A 21,446-nucleotide genomic window follows, 5' to 3' on the forward strand; every position below is an offset into this window, starting at 1 on the left:
CTACAAAACACCAGTGGAATGGATTACTCCCTGTTTGCCTGGATGAGTGCAGCTCCAACAACACTCAAGAAGCTTAACAGCATCGAGGACATTGGCTTCATTGGCACCACATCCACAACTAGTCACACAACACCAGGTTATAGTCCAACAGGTTTATTTGGAAGCACTAGCTTTTGGAGCGCTGCTCCTTCAGGTGGTTGTGGAGCATAAGATCGTAAGACCCCCAGAATTTATAGCAAATGTTTACAGTGTGATGTAACATAAATTATATATTGAAAAAGATCTGGATTGTTTGTTAAGTCTCTCATCTGTTAGCATGACCCAGTACACCCCTGGGCAACACCAGCATCTCCAAATCATGACAACAAGCCACAGCAATGTGCACTGTCTACAAGATACACTGCAAAAATTCACCAAAGATCCTCAGACAGCAGCGTACAAACCCAGGGTTGGACAGTCCGAGAGCGGATGCCCAGGGCCAGTATGAGTAGCTCTCTTACCCAACTGTGTGATGCCGATTTCTTGCAGATCCTCCCAGGTGATCTCACTGATGAAGTTGATGCTGTCGTAGCCATTATCGACGAGCTTCTTGTGGTACTGGGGCAAGCCGATAGCACTGAGCCACTCAAACAGGTCTGCCTATGGAATACAGACAGGAAGAGGTCAGCCCCCTAACACCTTCAAGAGTGTGACCCCTCTTTACACGGGATTGCTCTTCTCATGTACTGGCTCACCTCGTCCTGTGTTTAACAATATGGGCACCACCGCGCTCATTCTATACAAGACTTGCCACCCAATGTCGACAGATTATTCAACTACTGGAGGCATCACTGTTGGCGTACGCATAATGCCCTCACCCCATTATGCACTTTCCAGCAGGGCCCACTGGACAGGGATCAGGAAGTCGGTGCCCGACTCGATTTGCCCTGGCAAAGGCCAAAGAATCTGGGCACACAGACACCAGCTCTTTCTGGTAATCATAACCCTGCCATACGGAATGGGCCCTTGTACTCTTTCCAAACCAGCTCCCCACCGGGCACCGTCTGCAAATGTGGAGTTAAAAACTGAAGCAATGGGAGAAGGTGGTGGCCATTCACCCTGTCGAGCCTGCTTTGTCATTCAGTAAGACTATGGATGCTCTGATTTTGCACATTCCTGCCTGTCCCACTATAATCCACAACTCCCTTATAGGCCGAACTCAGCTGTGAATATATTGTGATCCAGCCTACTCTGCTCTCTGTGGGAAAGAATTCCTAACAATAATAGAGTCACACAAGACGGAAGCAGACCCTTTGGTCCAACTCATCCATGTTGACCAAACGTCCCAATCTGACCTAGTCCCATTTGCCAGCACCCGGCCCATATCCCTCTAAACCCTTCCTATTCATATACCCATCCAAATGCTTTTTAAATGTTGCAATTGTATCAGCCTACACCACTTCCTCTGGCAGCTCATTCCACACACGCATCATCCTTTGCGTAAACATGTTGCCCCTTATGTCCCTTTAAATCTTTCCCTTCTCACCCTAAACCTATGCCCTCTAGTTCTGGACTCCCCACCCTTCGAAAAAAGACCTTGCCTATTTACCCTATCTATGCCCCTTGTGATTTTATAAACCTCTATAAGGTCACCCCTCAGCCTCCGTCTCTCCAGGGAAAACAGCCCCTGCCTCTTCAGCCTCTCCCTACAGCTCAATCCCTCCAGTCTCAGTAACATTTTTTTATAAATCCTTTATAAATCTAATGATTCTCAGAGAAGAAATTCATCCTTATGCTAAACTTAAACGGGATGATTTTATTCCGAGACTGTATCCCCATGTTCGAGACTCCCCTCACATGGTACAGTATCCTGTTTTTAGTTTATTCTCTCCTGGTACGTGGGCGTCCCTGGTTGGTCTAGCATTTATCTATCCTGTTGGAACAATACAGGCACAGGGAATAAGATCATCTCTCATACTTCGGAACCCCAAGGTGTCTACAGGGCTATCTTGCTGATTCTATCCTCATGATAACACCTTTATTCACAGATGAACCTATCCTGAGCTGTCTGATCTCCGTCATGACTGACCTCAGCTCATTCAGCATAGATAGCGGAATCCTAGTTTCTGACATTAACTCCACACAGCAACAGTGGAGAATGGCTGTGTTTTGGATTCCCATATGTCAGCTGTAGGACACGAATCAAGTATTTCCAGTGAGAATGCTGTGGGAATTTCATTTGACAGACTGATGTCTCTGTGTTGAATTAGGCAGCAAAAGACTTCTAGAGATTTACGAAGGGTTTGATTGTGAAACTGTCGTTTATTACCAACTCCAGTTCCCACCTTTCCCAACTGGACCCTGTCTCTGTCCAGAAGCCAACACCCCGCTGCAGGAGAAACCAGATTTTTAAATAAATAAATCCAAACAATTAAATAAAACCAAAGCAGCCCTGCTGTGGGGCACTGTAACTTAAACAACTTAAAACAAAGAAAATACTTATTAAATCAAAATATCATGGGAAGGGGAAAAGATCCACTCTGTCCCCAGTAGTTGCGAGAAGCTGGAGATCACCCCAAGACAGTATGTGCTGTGTGCCCAAGGACACCCAGACAGAGACAGAACCACGGAAGAGGGGCAGCCCGCTGGGATTTATCATCCCCTTTACATCCGGCTGCCATTGAACCAGCCCTGAGACCTTGCCAGCATGGGGCTGAAAGTACAGCCAAAACTCTAAAAGCTGGCCCCTCAAGAGACTAAGAAGAGGATACAACATCAAAATGGTGTTGGAGAGAGTGCTAATACAGTCCAGCCCCTGCGGTGCCCATGTCTCTGTCAAAACATTGAGAGGATTGGTGGACACCACATGTTCCCTCTCCGAGGTCACCTGGGCTTGAATGTAGCTGTGGAAGAGGGGCAGGCAGTCAGGAACAATGACCTCCTTCCACCCCCTGCTGACTGGATCTGTTGATGGCCACTCTGACTAAGCCCCCAGCAATGGGCATCTTCAAGTTGCCCTGCACCCGCCCCGTACTGAGGGTCCACGTCAGGAGGGTGAGGTTTAAATGCAACAAAGGAATTAAAAAGGAAGTGCAATTGCCCAAGACCCAAACAGCACCACAAAATAAACAGTTGGGCTGGAAGTCTGTGAGGCATCCTTACGTATGGACACAGGAGACTGCTGTATGTAACAACCTCCATTATGATGAAAAGCTGGAGGACTGCCACATACAGAGCTTTAGAGAGGGATAGAGAGGGGCAAAGTGCAGTAAATCCTGCATGAGATCGTTGTTGGCAGTCTTCACCCAGTGAGAGTAATTGTACGGGTGCAGAGGTATTTGCTCTCACTTTGCTCCATCTGGTGATTTCACTTAAGAGACGAAAATCTCACTCCTGCAGTGAGAGATGTCCTTGTGACGGAACACATTGTAGAGAAGGCTGTACTCTGCATCAAACCTACAAAACAACAGTAACTGCAATTCAGAAAGGGCCGAGTTGAACTGGAGCTGCTTGAAGATGATTTGAAAGGTGTGATAAGGTGCTAAATAAATGCAAATTGATCCCTGCCATATCTGATCTAGTGGAAAAATATACAGCGAGCTTTACTCTATACCTGTCTTCGGAGTATTTGAGGGGACAGTGTAGAGGGGTTCTGCTCTGTATCTAACCCCGTGCTGCCCCTGCCTTGGGAGCGTTTGATGGGGACAGTGTGTGGAGGAAGTTTCACTCTGGTACCTACACAGAGTTCCTGTAATAGTCATGTATGGTTAATCGGCATCTAATCATCAAGGTGTTGAAGACAAAAAAACAAAAGCAATCTCTGTTGGAAAAGGCTGGGTCCGTTCCTCGTACTGTAGAGGTTACCTACCGGTCTGTAATCAGGAAGCCATTCCGGAATGCTCAGTTTGCCAATCTCCGTGGAAATCTTCTTCCTGTGTCCAGGTTTAGTCACACCGATTGCTGTCAAGTCCTGGATAGGATTGGGTCAGTTGTTAGCACTGAGTTCAGCCAGCCTGAGGAACCCACTCCACCCACCTCCGTGGCCCTATGAGATTTACAATCATGGACGATACACAGGATGGCGCACAGAGTGTAGCTTCAGTCCTCATAGTTTTCAAAGGCTCCGGGGAGTGTCCAGGAGACGTGTGCCTTGTCATACTCTGCATGGAGATACCTGGCACAGGGAGACACAGCACTAACAAAGGGGGGCGGCAGAACGCCAGGGGGTGCAATGTGCTCTTTCTTAGTTCTGGCCTCCAGCCTTTTCCTCTCTTGATAGTCACAGAGACAGACCCTTCGGTCCAACTCATCCATGTCAACCAAGTTTCCTAAACTAAACTAATCTCAGAGGGTCCATATCTCTCTAAACCTTTCCTGTCATGTACCTGTCCGAATGTCTTTTAAATGTTGTAATTTCATCTGCCTCTAACACTTCCCCTGACAGCTCATTCCACACAAGAACCATTCTCTGTGTGAAAGGGTTGCCCTCAGGTCCCTTTTAAATCTTTCTCTTCTCATCTTAGAATTATGCCCTCTAGTCAACTACCCTAGGGTGGCATGGTGGCTCAGTGGTTAGCACTGCTGCCTCACAGCACCAGGGTCCCAGGTTCGATTCCAGCCTCGGGCGACTGTCTGTGTGGAGTTTGCACATTCTCCCCGTGTCTGCATGGGTTTTCTCTGGTTGCTCCAGTTTCCTCCCACAGTCCAAGGATGTCCAGGTCAGGTGAATTGGCCATGTTAAATTGCCCATAGTGCTAGGTGCATTAATCAGAGGGAAATGGGTCTGGGTGAGTTGCTCTCCGGAGGGTTGGGGTGGACTGGTTGGGCCGAAGGGCCTATTTCCACACAGTAGGGAATCTAATCTAATCTAATCTAATCAAATCAAACAAAATTCCAATAGAAACATAGATACCAGGAGGAACAGTGGTGCATTCAGTCCATTGAGCCTGCTCTGCCACTGAATATGATCATGGTTAATTACCACATTACCAATCTTTCTTCATACCCTTTGACACCTTTCACATCTAGAAATCTATTTCTTTTTAAAACATGTTCAGTGAATTGGCCTCCATTGTCTTGTGTGGTATAGAATTCCACAGGTTAAATACCATCTAAGTGAAGAAATTTCTCCTCATCTCAGTCCAAAATGGCCTACAGTGTATCCTGAGACCATAACCCTTGTTTTGGACTCCCCCGGCCAGGAAAAACATCATCCCTGCACCCAGTCTGTCCAGCTCTCTCACTGATTGATGGAGCTGCCCTCTCACCATTACTCTTACACAGCAACTACCTGATTACACTGGGAGCTCCTATGTACATTTCTTCTGTTTTCCATGTGAGATGAAGGATATGGACACTGAGGAGATGATGCAAAGTCAACTTACAAGTAAAAGGTTTGACAAGATAGGTTTAAGGCAGACAGTGATTAAAATGTGGAAATTACTATCCCGTTTGTCAGCGCTATCACAGGGGACAGCGAGCCAAATAGCATTAAGAGATTAAAGGGTAAATCAGGAAAAGCAGCCAAATCGAAAGGATTTGTTGAGAGTTCAATGAATTAGGACAAGAACAAAGCTTATAGGAAACATCAACACTAGCAGACTTGTTGGGTCAAATGGCCCATTTCTGTAAATTCTCTGTGATGTTTAGAGTGTTGGAGGTTGAGGGGTGACCTTATAGAGGTTTATAAAATTATGAGGGGCATGCATAGGATAAATGGAAACGTCTTTTCCCTTGGTGGGGGAGTCCAGAACCAGAGGGGAATAGATATAAGGTGAGACTGGAAAGATTTAAAAGGGACCTAAATGGGCAACCTTTTTATACAGAGATTGGTGTGTGTATAGAATGAGCTGCCAGAGGAAGTGGTGGAGGCTGGTACAATTATAACATTTAAAAGGCATCTGGATGGGTAGATGAATAGGAAGGGTTTGGAGGGAGATGGGCCAAATGCTGGCAAATGGGATGAGATTTATTTCGGATATCTGGTCAGCACTGACGAGTTGGACCGAAGGGTCTGTTTTCATGCTGTACAATTCTATAATACTAGATAATGCTCATTTACATCTTTACTATGCTGTAATCAATAGACATCAGAGTCTCCTCATTTCTCAAACAGATCGTCTAATGAGGAAAGGTTGAACAAGCTGGGTTTGTAACTACTGGAGTTTAGAAGAGTAGGTGACAAGTTGATTGAAACATTTCAGATTTGGAGAGATCTTTACAACGTGGATGTTGAGAGGAATTTCCTCTTGTGGGAAATCCAGAACTTGGTGGGGGGATGGAGATCACTAGTTAAAGAATTAGTATTTGCCCATTTAAAACAAATAGATATGGGAATATTGTTTCTCTCAGAGGATCATGCGCCTTTGCAACTCTCTTCCTCCAAAGACAGAAAAGTAGAGTCTCTGAATATTTTTAAGCCATTCACAGATTGTTATGAAGCAGGAATGGGAGTATGTGCTGTCAGGTTATCTAGGGTAGGAGTCACCAGATCAGCCCTAATCTTAGTGAATTGTATAGGAGGTCAAAGAGCCTGCTCCCAGTGCGAATGTTCACAGGAACTGAGGTACACCTCACTTGTGGCAGTCCTTACTTTATTAAAACTCAAAATCTGACATCTACCAGCCACAAATGTTCACCATCAATGCTGCAACATTCAAAAGGGGAAGTGTGTGACAATGTGAAAAGGAAATTGGCACTGGGGAAAGACAGGAATGGGAAGTAAGAGCAAAGCGAGTTTTGATAAGATCTGTAGCTCAGGTTGAGGTTCTGGATATAGGTTTGCTCACTGATTCATTTCCAGACATTTCATCACCACACTAGGTAACATCTTCAGTGGGACTTCTCCTCTGAAAATGTTACCTAGTAGGGTGACGAAGCGTCTGGACATGAACCTTCCAGCTCAGTGAGCAAACCTACATCCAGTAAGAGCAAAGCTTTCTGACAAAGAGCTAGCACAGGAACTCTGAGCTGAATGGGCTCCATCAGAAGTGTATGATTCTGCAGTTCTCTCTTCTTCCCAGCCTTGTTTTGGCTCTGTGTCTAAAGCTCTATAACCTGATAGGCTATGGACTACGAGCTGGAAAGTGGGGCTACAGGGGGCAGCTAGTTCAGCTGGCACTGACATGATGGGCTGAATGGCCTCTTTCAGTACTGTAATGTTCCTATAGTTGCTGAGCATAATATGCTTCAGCCCCTTGACCCCAGAGCACACTAAAGAAAACACTAGGGCAAGCAGTGATGAGTAAAGCTTTGCCCATGGGTCTCGCCAAGCAGCAAGAAACAGAGTGCTGCCATTGTGGTACTCACCTCAGGGGTCATGCGGCTGATTGTTGGCACATCATAGCCAGCGTTGATGAAGTTGGCCGTGTAATGTTGAAGCTGGAATTCACTCAGCCAGTTAAAGATAGCTTCAGCATCCTACAGAGACAGGGAGTGGAAAGAAAGCAGGGTTAGCACAGCTCATTGGGCACAATGTCATCTGTGAAAACGTACACTGGTATAATGCTATGGGAGTCTGATAGACAAACTTCAACAGAAACGGTGGGGGATTAATGAAAGGTTCTTCCCCGACTGACTTTCTTTATTCCTTCATGGGATACAGGCAATCACTGCAGTGCAGCACTGCTGCCTCACAGCACCTGAGACCTGGGTTCAATTCCCGCCTCAGGCGACTGACTGTGTGGAGGTTGCACGTTCTCCCCGTGTCTGCGTGGGTTTCCTCCGGGTGTTCCGGTTTCCTCCCACAGTCCAAAGGATGTGCAGGTCAGGTGAATTGGCCATGTTAAATTGCCCGTAGTCTTAGGTAAGGGGTAAATGTAGGGGTATGGGTGGGTTTCGCTTCGGCGGGTCGGTGTGGACTTGTTGGGCCGAAGGGCCTGTTTCCACACTGTAATGTAATCTAATCTAAAAAAAAATCTAATCTAATAATATATCAGATACAGGTGACAGGGATGCAGATAGACCTCAGTAATCTGGCTTGGTTTGCGGTCTTTTCCCATAGGTCCTTTTAAACTATTCAGAGGGTGCACTCTCCACAAGATTATAACAACAAAAAACTCACTTTGGATTTGACATTTTTCTTAGTGGCACCTTTAAGTCATTTGGATTTGTAAGATTTTCAAAAGACACAAGTATTATATGTTATATTACTTATTGAAAAAAATCCAGTGCAACCACACATGGGCAAGGTAACGTCTGAGCACATACGGATGTAGGTAAGAGGTAGATTACATACAGTTAGATGTTACTGAATGCATGTTTTATTTTATTCTTCCATGGGACTAGGTTGGCACTGCCCATCCTCAACAGCCCTTGAATGGAGTGGCTTGGCAGGCCATTTCAGAAAGCAGGTAAGAGTTAACCACATCGCTATGGGTGTGGAGTCACATGTAAGGCCAGATCAGGTAAGGACAGCAGACTTCCCTCCCTAAAGGACATAGTGAACTGCACCGATTTTATAGCTAGATTTTATTGATGAAATTTAAATACTACCAGCTGCTGTGGGATTTGAACTCACATCCCCACAGCTTTACAGCCCGGGTCGCTGGATTACTAATCCAGTTACACAGGAAGATAAAAAATAGGGGGCAGCAGTAGGCCATTCGGCCTTCGAGCCTGCTTCACCATTCAATATGATCATGGCTGATCACCCAAATCAGTTCCCTGTTCCTGCTTTTCCCCCTAGCCCTTGGTCCCTTTAGGCTTAAGAGCCATCTCTAACTTCTTCTCCTTCAATGTTTTTAGCCTCAATGACTTGCTATGGTAGCGGCTTCACAGGCTCACCATGCTTTGGGTGAAGATATTTCTCATCTCAGGACTAAATGGCCTACACCTGTATCCTCAGACTGTGAGCTCTGGTTCTGGACTCCCTTCGTATTGGGACCATCCTTCCTGCATCTACCCAGTCTAGTCCTGTTGGAAATTTATACATTTCTCCAAGAACCCCCTTGTTCTTCTAAACGCCAGTGAATATAGTCCAAACTGATCCAGTCTCACTTTATACATCAGTCTGGTAAACCTTTACTGCACTCCCCACCACCCCACCCCCCCCCCATAACCAGAACATCCTTCCTCAGATAAGGAGACCAAAAGTGCAGACAAAAACTTCAGGGTGTGGTCTCAACCAGGCCCTGTATAATCGCAGCGAGACATTCCCACCTTCACCATCTTCCCAGTATGCAGCTGTTAAATATGTATATGTTATGAGTGTACAGTTGTTGTTATTCATTCATTGGACAAGGGCATCACTGGCTGGGCCAGAATTTTTTGGACCATCCCTAACTGGCCAGAGCTGAAAATGTGTTGCTGGAAAAGCGCAGCAGGTCAGGCAGCATCCAGGGAACAGGAGAATCGACGTTTCGGGCATAAGCCCTTCTTCAGGAATATGCCCGAAACGTCGATTCTCCTGTTCCCTGGATGCTGCCTGACCTGCTGCGCTTTTCCAGCAACACATTTTCAGCTCTGATCTCCAGCATCTGCAGACCTCACTTTCTCCTAATTGGCCAGAGGGCAGTAGACCAGACCAGGTAAGGACAGAAGTTTCTTTCCCAAAAGGACATTAGTGAACCAGATTGTTTTTTCTGACAATCGACAATGGGCTTATGGTCATCATTAGATTCTTAATTCCAGATATTTATTAAATTCAAATTCTACCATCTGCCTCGGCGAGATTCAAACCCAAGTCCCCAGAGCATTACCTGGGTCTCTGGACCGACAGTCCAACAATCATACCACTAGGCTGTCGTCTCCCCTTAAATAGATGTTATAAGGGTAATTGTGTATCTCTATGAGAGCGTGATCCACTCTGGACTGGTGCATTTTGGCACTCTTGGTTCTCACACAGACACCATCTCTGACTGCACTTGCCCCCTCAGGCCAGCTCACAGGAGGACCAGGCCTCCAGCCTCACATTAGCTTCTGAACCTGACGTTTGGCCATTCCTGCACAAAGACCAGATCAGTGTCAGATGCCAGGGTCATTCCAGTCAAAGAAATGACTTACATTTATTTAAACACAGGCCAATCATCTGGAGAGGAATAATTTGATGAGGGATAGTCAACACGGTTTTATTGAGTTCTTCAAGAAGGTGACAAAACAGGTGGATAAAGGTAAGGCGGTTGATGTGGTGTACATGGATTTCAGTAAGACATTTGATAAGGTTCCACACAGTAGGTTACTGCACAAAATAAGGACTTTCAGGATTGAAGGTGATTTAGTAGGTTGGATCAAAAATTGGCTAGCTGAAAGAAGACAAGAGGGTGGTGGTTGATGGGAATGTTCATCCTGGAGCTCAGTTACCAGTGGTATGCTGCAAGGATCTGTTAGTAAATTTGCAGATAACACTAAGATAGGGAGAGTTGTGGATAATGCTGAAGAATGTTGTGGGTTACAGAGCGACATAGGTGAGATGCAGAGCTGGGCTGAGAGGTGGCAAATGGAGTTTAATGTGGAAAATTGTGAGGTAGTTCACTTCACAAGTAACAGGAATGCAGAGAACTGGACTAATGGTAAAATTCTTGGCAGTGTAGACGAACAGAGGGATCTCAGCATCCAGGTGCATAAATCCCTGAAAGTTGCCACTCAAGCTAATAGAGTTGTTAAGAAGGCATATGGTGTGTTGGCGTTTATTAGTGAGGGGATTGAGTTTCAGAGCCACGAGGTCATGCTTCAGCTGTACAAGACACTAGTAAGGTCACACCTGGAGCATTGCGTACAGTTCTGGTCACTGCATTATAGGATGTGGAAGCTTTGGAGAGGTTCAGAGGAGATTTGCTAGGATGTTGCCTGGTATGAAAGGAAGGTCTTATGAGGAAAGGCTGAGAGAACGGAGGCTATTTTTGTTGGAGAGAAGAAGGTTGAGAGGTGACTTAATCAAGACGTATAAGATAATCAGAGGGTTAGATAGGGTGGACAGTGAGAGCCTTTTTCCTCAGATAGTAATGGCTAACACGAGGGGACATGGCTTTAAATTGGGGTGATAGATTTAGGACAGATATCAGGAGTAGTTTCTTCATTAAGAGAGTAGTAGGGATGTGGAACGGCCTGCCTGCAACAGCAGTAGACTCACTGACGTTAAGGGCATTTAAATGAGCATTGGACATACATACGGATAATAATGGAACGGTGTAGGTTAGATGGGCATCAGATTAATTTTGTAGGTCAGCCTAACATCGAGGGCCGAAGGGCCTGTACTGCGCTGTAACGTTCTATGTTCTTTATGCCTGCCCCAGCATTCCAGAGGAAGGGAACAGGATCAAACTCTAACCCTAATCAAGATAAGCTCAGGCTTGAATCATTGTTTGCTCAGGTCTTCACTCAGTGGTTAATGTTGTACTGACGACTCGCTTAATAAAACAAGACTGGCTTTTATCGTTACTAAGATTGACAGCAAGACAACAGAGCAATCAGATGAACAGATTCTACATCTGTATTTACGCTACACACCATCCTTGCTCTTTCACCGTCACATGACACCCCCCAGCTCATTTCGGTAGGTAAAAACCAGGACTGCAGATGCTGGAAACCAAACTCTAGATCAGAGCGGTGCTGGAAAAGCACAGCAGGTCAGGCAGCATCCGAGGAGCAGGAAAATTGATGTTTCGGGCAAAAGCCCTTCATCAGGAATCCCACTTCATTCCACCTTGACTCAGTAACCTCTGTTCCTTCTCCCTCGTATTTCTCGAATTTCTCCCAAATTATGTCTGTGCCATTTGCGTCTGACACTTTGTATGGTACAGATATTTCTAATTCCTCAGCGTGAGGACATTTCTCCTGAATTCTCTCTTGGTGACTGTCTTATGTTGAAGGCTCCTGATTTTCAGATCCCCTCATAAATGGAACACATCATCTTCAGTATTAAGATGATTATAAGGACTGTAAATGCTGGAAGTCAGGGTCAATAGATGTGAAGCTGGAAGAGCACAGCAGCTCAGATAGCATCCGGGGAGCAGGAAGGTCAATGTTTCCGACCGAAACCCAGTATGGGGAGGGAGAACAGAGCCCAGAAGTATATAGAGGGAGGGGGTTGGGCGGGGGAAGGTTGGTGGATTGTGACAAGTGGATGCAGGTAGGGGGTTATTGTAATTGGTCAGTGGGAGTGGATAGGTGAGTAGGAAGATGGACAGGTTAGGTCAGGTCAGCGAGGAGGGGGGGGGTGCCATACATGGGATAAGGCTGGGGGAAGGAGGGACTTTGAAGCTGGTGAGGTGGATGTTGAGACCCCAGGCTGTAAACTCCCAGAAGAAACACAAGTTGTTCCTCCTCTGGTTTCCATTTGGCCTCACTGTGACAGTGCAGGAGGCCAAGGATGGACATGTCACTGGGGAAGTGGGTGGGAGATTTAAAACAGATGGCCACCAGGTGGTCAGGTTGGTTAGTGTGCGCAGAGCGCAGATGCTCCGCAAACCGGTCCCCCCGTTTGCATTTAGTCTCCCCTCGGATGCTGTGTTACCTGTTGTGCTCTTCCAGTTTCACATCTATCTTCAGTGTCAACCTTAGCAAGCCTTTTCATTATAAGGAAATCCCAATCTCCCCTTCACTAAAGAAGATGACCCCCACCTTGAACCAACCCTGACAGTCATTCCAGGACCATCCGTATAAATCTTAACTGCACCTTCCCCAGTACCTCAAAGTATTGTTGTAATCGGGGTAACAGAACTGTGACCAATACTTGTCGTTTAGAATTTTCTTTCTCCGGATATGAATCCCAATGCCTTGCCAGAACCTCCCTACAGACATAAACAATCCTATTTCAGTGTGTCTTGGAAGTACAAGCTGATCACAGAATCCATGCATACAGAAAGAGGCCGTTCGGCCCATCGATCTGCACCAACCCTCCAAACATATCATCCTATCCAGACTCAGACCCCTGTAACCTCACATGCCTCATCCACCTAATCTGCATGCCCCTCGTCACTGTGGACAATTTAGCATGGCCTGTCCACCTAACCTGCACATCTTTATGGACTCTAGTTCTCCAGTTGGTCTTAGATTCGAAGGAGAGGGCAGAAGCCTTGAAGTAAAATTTTAGCTCAGCACGTGGGTTATATCAATTCTAAAATAAATCCATTAAATCTCATCAGGAATGCCAGTTAAAACTCATCACAAACATCCGTTATCCCACACTGTGAGCAGAGTTATCTTACCTTGCCTTGCAGGAATTGATCAGGGTGAATAAACTGCTGTGAGTAACCTTGCTCACCAGACTTATAGCTCGAGACGTTTTGATGTCTTGGCACTCCTGTTAACAAAGCGAATGTCAGTCATTATCGGGTTGGAGCAATGACTGTGACTAGCCCAGATGGAATGCAGAAAAACTTGCCAGTGGAATGAATTTCTTCATCTCGATCCAGTTCTAATGATCGCAGGTCCCAATAATTATCATTAAATGGCCCAAACTACAATAATAGGCCGGGTTTCTCTCAGAAGACAGGGGAAAATGAAATAAATGATCTTATAATTGGACACACTCATTGAGGTTTAGCTTGAGGAACGTGAGAAAAAATTAAAAACACGGAAGAACTGCAGATGCTTGAAATCAGAGACAAAAACAGAAGCTGCTAGAAAAGCTCAGCAGGTCTGTAGAGGGAAATCAGGGTTAGCATTTCGGGTCACGTGATCCTTCCTCTGAGGAAGGGTCACTCGATCTGAAATGTTAACTCTGATTTCTCTCCATAGATGCTGCCAGACCTGCGGAGCTTTTCTAGCTATTCTTGTTTTTGTTTATAAACTTTATAGAAGTTTTGCTGTACCTGTACTGGAAATGTCTGAGAGGGACAGAGCAGACAGAGCTTTACTGTGTACCTGATTCTATGCTGTACCTATCCTGGAGGCCTTTGGTGTAGAGTGTAGAGAAAGCTTTATTTTCCTTTCATAAGAATAGAGTGAGCTTTACTTTCAATTAATTCTGTTTCTAAAACCTGCTGTCCCTGTCCTGGAAGGTTTTGATGGAAATTGTGTCAAGGGACATTTATTTTCATTTTAAAAGAGTGGAGACAGCTTTACCACATATCTAAAAGCGTGTTGTACTTGTCCTGGAAATGTTTGATGAGGACAGTGTCGAATGGAATTGCACTTTCAGTTAAAAGGATTTGAGGGAGCTTTTACTCCATATCTAACTGTTATGAAGTTAAAGGTGTGTACTGTACCTTTAAAAGAGAGTGAATGCTGTTTTGCACTGAGAGCTTACAAGCACCTGGCAAATGACTAGCTAGCAGTCTCAGAGTATACTGGAAAATTGAAATTATGTAACATTTAGCTGTGAAACAAATATGTGTTATTTTGACAACAATTCAAATTTAACCAGTTTAAATTATGGCCCAGGACACTGATTTTGAATTTATTGTTTTGCCAACATCGAATCAATAAGATGACCTGATGTTGGGGGGATAAAAGAGGCAAGCAGTTTGAAAGTTAGATTGAGTGTAACTGCCATCGAGAAAGACTGTCATTCAAAACCACTCTCTATCAAAGGTACCTTTCTCATATGAAAAATATTCACAGTAGAAGACAGATGACGACCCAGGGAAATCTTCAGCTGAAAGGAGACAGACACGGACGATGACAGCCAGTGTCTTGTTTTGAAATTAAGTTAATGTAGTTATAATACATGTTTTTATTGGAATTGTATATTGTTATAGAATTGGAGGTAGATAACGAGCAGTTAAGAGAAAGGGGGGCTTAGAGTTGTGAATAGTTTTTGTTTAACATTCATTTTTGGAGTTAAGGAATAAATTGATATCATTTTCTTTAAATAGTCGAATTTGGGAGTTCTCTCACTCAGACTTGAACAGATTACAAGGTGAGGTGAGGTTTTCTGTGTGTTTGGTTTAATTAACAGACGGGTTCACTGCTGTGTCGTAACAATAACACCATGCTGTCCCTGTCCTGGGAATATTGAGACTGCATCGAGGGAACTTTGCTTTTGGTTTAAAAGAGCAGTTTTATTTTCAGTTTAAAAGTGCAGAGAGAGCTTTAATCTGTATCTAACCCCATGCTGTTTCTGTCCCAAAAGTGTTTGCTGGGGGACAGTGTTAAAGAAACTTTGCTCTGTATCTAAGCCTGTGCAGTCCTTATCCTGGGCATGCTTTATTAGAACATTGTCAAGCTCAGTTTAAAAGGGTAGAGAGAGCTTTAGCCCATGTCTGACCCCCATGCTGACCCTGTCCTGGGTCTATTTGATGGGGACAGTGCGGTGGGAGACAATTTTTCTCTCTGAGACTCTCAAGTCTTTGGAATTCTCTTCTTCAGAGAGCTGTGGCTGCTGGATTACTGACAATTCTTCAGATGGTCCTTGATTCATTGATTTGTGACTAACGAGAACCAGATGATGTTAAGGATGTGAGTGTAAGTGGAGTTGAGGCCAAGATGTGACTGAATGGTGGAACAGACTCAAAGAAGCATACATTCGTGCGAGTCTCATTCTGTACCTAATCCTATGCTGCAGTTATCCTGGGAGTGTAGAGGAGCTTCACTTAGTGTCTAGCCCATGCACTGTTTATATAGTGTCTGCACACCAGCCTGTAGCTCAGAGCTCTTCCAACACACCAACAGCAGTAACAGGGGTTTCAGAATGATGTTAAACACCATCTGTCCTGTTGAGGTCTCAGGCTCCGCATGAACTGAGATCCTGACTAGGAAATGCAACCCTCCCTTCCATTCGCCTTCAATGTTTGACAGGGACAAGAGATTCAATCAGACTGAGCAGATCCATCAGCAGAACTCGTGGTTCTCATTAATCAGGGAGGAACCAGAGCAAGGAGGGATATAACTATGCTGTTGTGGTTCTGTTCGCCGAGCTGGGAATTTGTGTTGCAGACGTTTCGTCCCCTGTCTATGTGACATCCTCAGTGCTTGGGAGCTTCACAGGAGGCTCCCAAGCACTGAGGATGTCACCTAGACAGGGGACAAAACGTCTGCAACACAAATTCCCAGCTCGGCGAACAGAACGACAACAACGAGCACCCAAGCTACAAATCTTCTCACAAACTTTGAATAACCATGCTGTGCATATTTACCATCTGTGTTATCAACACCGTCAACCATCTCTTGTCCATCATCTTTTCATTGTCTCATAGACAACGACTTCCTCTGTTTCCCACAAATTCTGATTTCTTGCCAGATTGTTAAAACATTTATGTATGGGTTATTTACCAAACAAACCACTCTCTTCAAGAATGCACAGCATTCTTCCCTTGTTCCTGTCTTGTTTTGCCCCACTGTATGACACTGTCTGTATCTTTCTAGCCGTTTTTCACATTGTGGAGTAAGGGACCCAGCTGGAACTCTGACTCAGTTTACCTGACACACTGCTCCAAACTGCCAGCATTCTTTCCCCATTATTTCCACATCTTCCCCTCTTTTTATTCACGAAGCAAAGCTATTTTCAATTGATCATATAATCTAACCACTGTACTGTCACCCTCTCTTCACAAATGGACATAGGCTTCTTTCAACCATCTCCAGTGAAGGGAATTGTTATTAATCTAAATCTACAGAGACTGGCTAAAGATGACCTCTCAGCTTCTTTCCCCTTAACTGCCTCAAAATGTACTAACTCAAAATTCCTTCGTTTTAAAAAAGGCAAGAGTTGCATTTGGAAAACTTCATATTGGGAAGGCTGTGGTGTTCCCTCAACACACCCACCAATCACTTGCCCATTTTACAGTTCCACAGCTCACTCCAGCTTTGGACTAGGCCTGGTGTTTTAGTACAGTCCCCTCATCAAATGGTCACTTCTCCTGAGATTCTCAAACAAAATGCAAGTTTGTGGTTAAGTGAGAGAGAGGGAGAGAGAGAGAGAGAGAGAGAGAGAGAGAGAGGGAGGGGAACACAGACCTGGACAGGTGATATCAGCAGTTGTCAATGGAAAGGCTGTTCTGCACTTATTCCTGAAAATGAGCTTTTACCTTTGAAACATGATCTCTGGGAATTAGCAGTGATCCGGCTTCCTCAACAGCTACCGCGGGCTTGGCTGCAAATTCACAGGACTCTTCCTACACTTACTTAACCCACTCTCCCCATCTCATTCCCTCACTACCACTCTCCATTCCCCCAACTCCATCATTACCATGCTCCTGCCCTCTCCTCCCTCCATTACTACCATCGTCCCCAGTCCTCTCGCTCATCACCTCTCCTCCCTCTTCCCTCACTACCATCCCCCTGCCCCACTAACCCCTCCCTCACCACCATCCTCCCCACTTCCCTCTCCTTCACTACCACCCACTGCTGGAAATTAATAATGTACCACAAAGAATGGGAATAGGCTTTAAGGAGAGGGAGATACTCTATGTATGTATTATTGGAGTATGTATTAATAGAGAAATGGCATTAGAGAAATAGATGGGATTGAAGGCTGATAAATACCCAGGGCATGGTCATCTATATCTCATGGTACTGAAGGGAATGGCCCTTGAAAATGGAGATGCACTGGTGGTCATCTGCCAAGATTCTTCAGACTCTGGAACAGTTCCTGCAGATTGGAAAGTAGCTAATGTAACCCCACTGTTTAAAAAGGGAGGTAGAGAGAAAACAGGGAATTATAGATCAGCGAGTCTGATGTTGGTTTTGGGGAAGATGCTAGAGTCCATTATCAAGGATTTTGTAGCGATGCACTTTGAACACTGCAGCAGAATCAGACACAGTCAGCATGGATTTATAAAAGGAAAATCATGCTTGACTAATTTTCTGAAATTCTTTGAAGATGTAGCTAGTAGAGTTGATGAGGGGGGGCAGTGAATGTAATTTTTTTTTGGAATTTCAGATAAAAAGCAAGAGATTAAAGAGTAGAATTAAAGTGCATAGGATTGAGTGTATTGATCAGTCATTAGGGAAATGCCAGGGCTGGATCCACAGACTGGGAAGTGGACAGGAAAGGTTGTTATACAAGGTGAGTGCAACTTAATCCAGGACTTCAGGAGTGTCAGCTGTGGCTAGTCAGTGGCAATCTGGTTCCTGCTTGGCTTGTTGTTGGAACAGTACCCCCCCCTCCCCCCCCCCCACCCATCCCCACTTTCAGACTTTCAGAAACTGGAGTGTGTAAATCCAGGCAGACCATCCCACATCGTACTGAAGGAACGCCGCACTGCCAGAGGTGTCATCCTTTAAATGAACCAAATCTCCATCCAGGCTAGAGGAGCAGCCATGTTCTCTTTGGTGTTTGGCTATCGTATATCATTAACTCTTCACTACAATAGCTTATCCAGTCATTGTCACATTGCTAGTTGCGGGTAATTGCTGCTCAGAAATTTGCTGTATACATTTCCTGCATTCTTTATCCTTTCCTACGCGATTTGGCAGTGGAGAAGCCAGGTGTGAATCAGTTTCACAGTCTGGATTGGAAACAGAGGGCTTAGAAGGATGTAATAATCAGCCATTTGACCCTTTGAATCTATTGCACCAGTCAGTAAGATCACAGATGATCTGATTATGGTTTCTCACCCCACATAAATAACTCTCAAATGCCTCATCCATCAAAAATCTCTCCATCTTGAATAGATCTGATGGCCTACCTTTCATTGCTTTCTGCAGAGGGAGGGATCTCATAGTTACTTGAACATGGTGTCATTGTGGAAGCTGAAAAGGACAGGAGCTAATTCCAACACAGCACTGACTTCATACAGTGATCTCAAAAGACCCATGAGGGTGTGTGTGTGTCTGTGTGTGGGTGTGTGTGTCTGGGCGTGTTGATGGTGTGATCTATAACAATGATGCAGAGCGACATTCTGAGGTCGATTATGCACAGTGGGCTCAGAGCCAGATGTGGAAAGTGAGGTGTGGGCTGGCTCTTACCTGCAGGCTGGTCAAGCTGTTTGCCACTGTTCTCTGTGCCCCTGCAGACCTGCTGATGTGCCTGATCCCCACCAGGGGGCATAGCCTGCCAGAAACCAAAACACGAGATTAGAGTGGACACAACAGGGGAGCTAATGGGAGCTTAAGGCATATGTTTACACCCAGAATCACCAAAATAACCTCTTAGGAACCACCAAAAGATCCCAGCAAAAAAAAATCACTGAAATATCCCAGCAAGACCACTAAAATATCCAGATAGGAATCATTACAATATCCTGGCAAAATCCTCCAAAATATCCCAGCAAGACCCACAAAACTCCTGTAAAATAAAAGTAAAATACTGCAAATGCTGAAAATACGAAACAGACACAGACTGCTGGAGAAACTCAGCAGGTCTGGCAGCATCTATGGTTCTAAAGTAGAGTCACTGGACTCAAAACGTGAACTCTGTTTCTCTATCCACAGATTCTGCCTGAGCGGCTGAGCTTGTCCAACATCCCCTGTGGTTGTTTCAGCAAACTCTAGTACTTTGAATAAGGATGAGGTTTTCAATGTCCCTACTGGGGGTGGAGGGGGAAGGGAGGAGAGGGATGAGTGTGGGGGATGATAACAAAGGGGCTGGGGAAGGAGTGATGAAGGGGTGCAGGAGGGGCAAGGTAGGGGCTGGGGCAAGGGGGATGAAGGGAATGGGGGGAGGGGTGACGTAGAGGCTGGGGGAGTGGTAATGCAAGGGCTGGGCCAAGGGCAATGAAGGAAGGAGAGAGGGGTGACAAAAGGGTTGGGGAAGGAGTGATGAAGGAATGGGGGTAGGGTGATGCAAAAGCTGGGGGAAAGGTGAAGTAGGGAGTGGAGGAGGGTGATGTAGAGGCTGGGAGAGGGGTGACGTAGGGACTGGGGAATGGTAACATAAGGGCTGGGGAGGAGTGATCTAGGGTTTGGAGAGGTGTATGGGGGGGTGGGAGGGAGAGGAATTTGGAACACTAGGAGGTTCAGGAAACTCACTGAGGCCCACAGGTAGACCAAGTGCCCAGTGATGAGGTGGCAATCTACAAAGAAGGGGCAGGCTTGAAGGTCCCAATAGCCTTTTGCTGTTTCCCATCTGTTAGCTGGAAGTACATCACTGTCGGGCAATGTTGAGGCTGGCTCCAGTGAGTAGGCTGTGCTCTCATACCTTGCCATTCTCCAAGCCTATGGTAGCGGTGTGTCCATTACCACTCTCTGTACTTTGCCCACTACCAGCACTCCGAATGCTGCCCACACTGCCGGTACTGCCCACACTGTTCCTGTCACCTGCAGAAGAAGAGGATAATGTGACACATGGCATTGAATGAGGAGAGGTACTGCTAAGAGGCTGTCGGTATGTGAGATCAAACACACTGCAACCATTCCTTTACAATGTCCCTCTGTCTCCTGTTTCAGCATGAATCCAAGCTCTACCCCTGAGATGTGAATTGTGGTTCCACACTGCGGAGAGAAATACACAGCTCCTGTCAGCTCTCTTAGGAGGCTTTAAAAGGTGATGTGACAGTATCCTGGTCAATATCCCTCCACCAAGCTACGTCTAAGAGAGATGGACTGCTGAATCATCCTGTTTGTGGAATCTTGCTTTGTGAAAATTGGTCACCTCATTGCTCTTCAAAACCAGCAAGATTGCACGTTGGAAAAAACTCAGTGGATATGGGGCACCTTGGAACATCCTGGACATTTAAAAATGGAGATGTCTTCTTTAATCACTATTTTGTCTGGTTTCACCACTGTAAAGCACCTGGTGATATTGTTCCCCCTTGAAGATGTCATATTAATTCACGTTGCTGTTGCTGTGCATTATCCTGTTCTTTCAATTCACCAGCAGTAGCCGTGTTTTCGGCTGTCAGTGTGTAATTCCTTCCCTATGTGCCTCAGTCTTGGTCTCATCTCTCCCCACGGCAACCATTTAGATCACCCGTCTCCCACTGGCTCATCGTTCATCCCTGGCTAACCACCTCTATCATGTACCTTGGTGTTTCTCAGTTCATTGTTCCTCCCACCCTATAAAAACACTGCGATTATTTGCAGGTATGGAACTAGCTACTTGGTGGCAATAGTTACTCAGCATGACAACACCAAGCACATGAAGATGGATGATGTGAAAATGTCAGGGATCAATTTTTGCTTAAAACAGAAGCAGCAAGTAAACATGATGGATGAGACGCTGGGAGGACAAGGGCTGCAGCTGGCATCAGGTTAACTAAATCCCACTTAGGGAGGGAATTCCAGGATTTTGACCCAGTTTTTTTTAAAATTTCCAATTCAGAATGGTGAGTGGCATGGAGGGGAACTTGCAAATGGTGGTGTTCCCATATATCTGCTGCCCTTAACCTTCGAAGATGGTATGGATAGCAAGTTTGGAAGGTGCTATTGAAGAAAATTAGGTGAATTGATGCAGTGCATCTTGTAGATGGCATACACTGATGCTACTGAGCGTTGGTGGTGGAGGTAAGTGGATGTTGCGGGAGTGGATGGATTGTCAATCACATGGCTGCCCTGTACAGTGCAGACTGGCAATGGAGCCTAACATTTCCTGTCTGTACAGCTCTGTACCGTCCTCACAGCAACGACACCTACAAAACCACTTTGATGATTTACTCTTTTGACAGGCAGAGAGACAGCCCAGTATAATATCACAAAAGGTAATTGGG

The 21,446-nt window shown here is 45.4% G+C and overlaps 1 protein-coding gene across 4 annotated transcripts in view; it reads right to left on the bottom strand.

Moving 5' to 3' along the window:
* The window catches only part of caskin2b (CASK interacting protein 2b), a 281,832-nt gene that overhangs the window by 14,056 nt on the left and 246,330 nt on the right, over window positions 1-21,446 (bottom strand). For all 4 annotated transcript variants that reach the window (XM_043714379.2, XM_088000436.1, XM_043714381.2 and 1 more), the window contains 6 exons: window positions 19,940-20,058; window positions 18,769-18,853; window positions 13,125-13,219; window positions 7,288-7,398; window positions 3,848-3,949; window positions 501-639 (listed from right to left, as the gene is read on the bottom strand). In XM_043714379.2, coding sequence (XP_043570314.2) covers window positions 501-639; window positions 3,848-3,949; window positions 7,288-7,398; window positions 13,125-13,219; window positions 18,769-18,853; window positions 19,940-20,058 — 651 coding nt within the window. The remainder of the gene's footprint in view (window positions 1-500; window positions 640-3,847; window positions 3,950-7,287; window positions 7,399-13,124; window positions 13,220-18,768; window positions 18,854-19,939; window positions 20,059-21,446) is intronic.

The sequence above is a fragment of the Chiloscyllium plagiosum genome, unplaced genomic scaffold, assembly GCF_037043375.1.
Source record: "Chiloscyllium plagiosum isolate Xiang-an unplaced genomic scaffold, Cpla_swu_hap1 HiC_scaffold_25, whole genome shotgun sequence".
Classification (NCBI taxonomy): Eukaryota; Metazoa; Chordata; class Chondrichthyes; order Orectolobiformes; family Hemiscylliidae; genus Chiloscyllium; species Chiloscyllium plagiosum.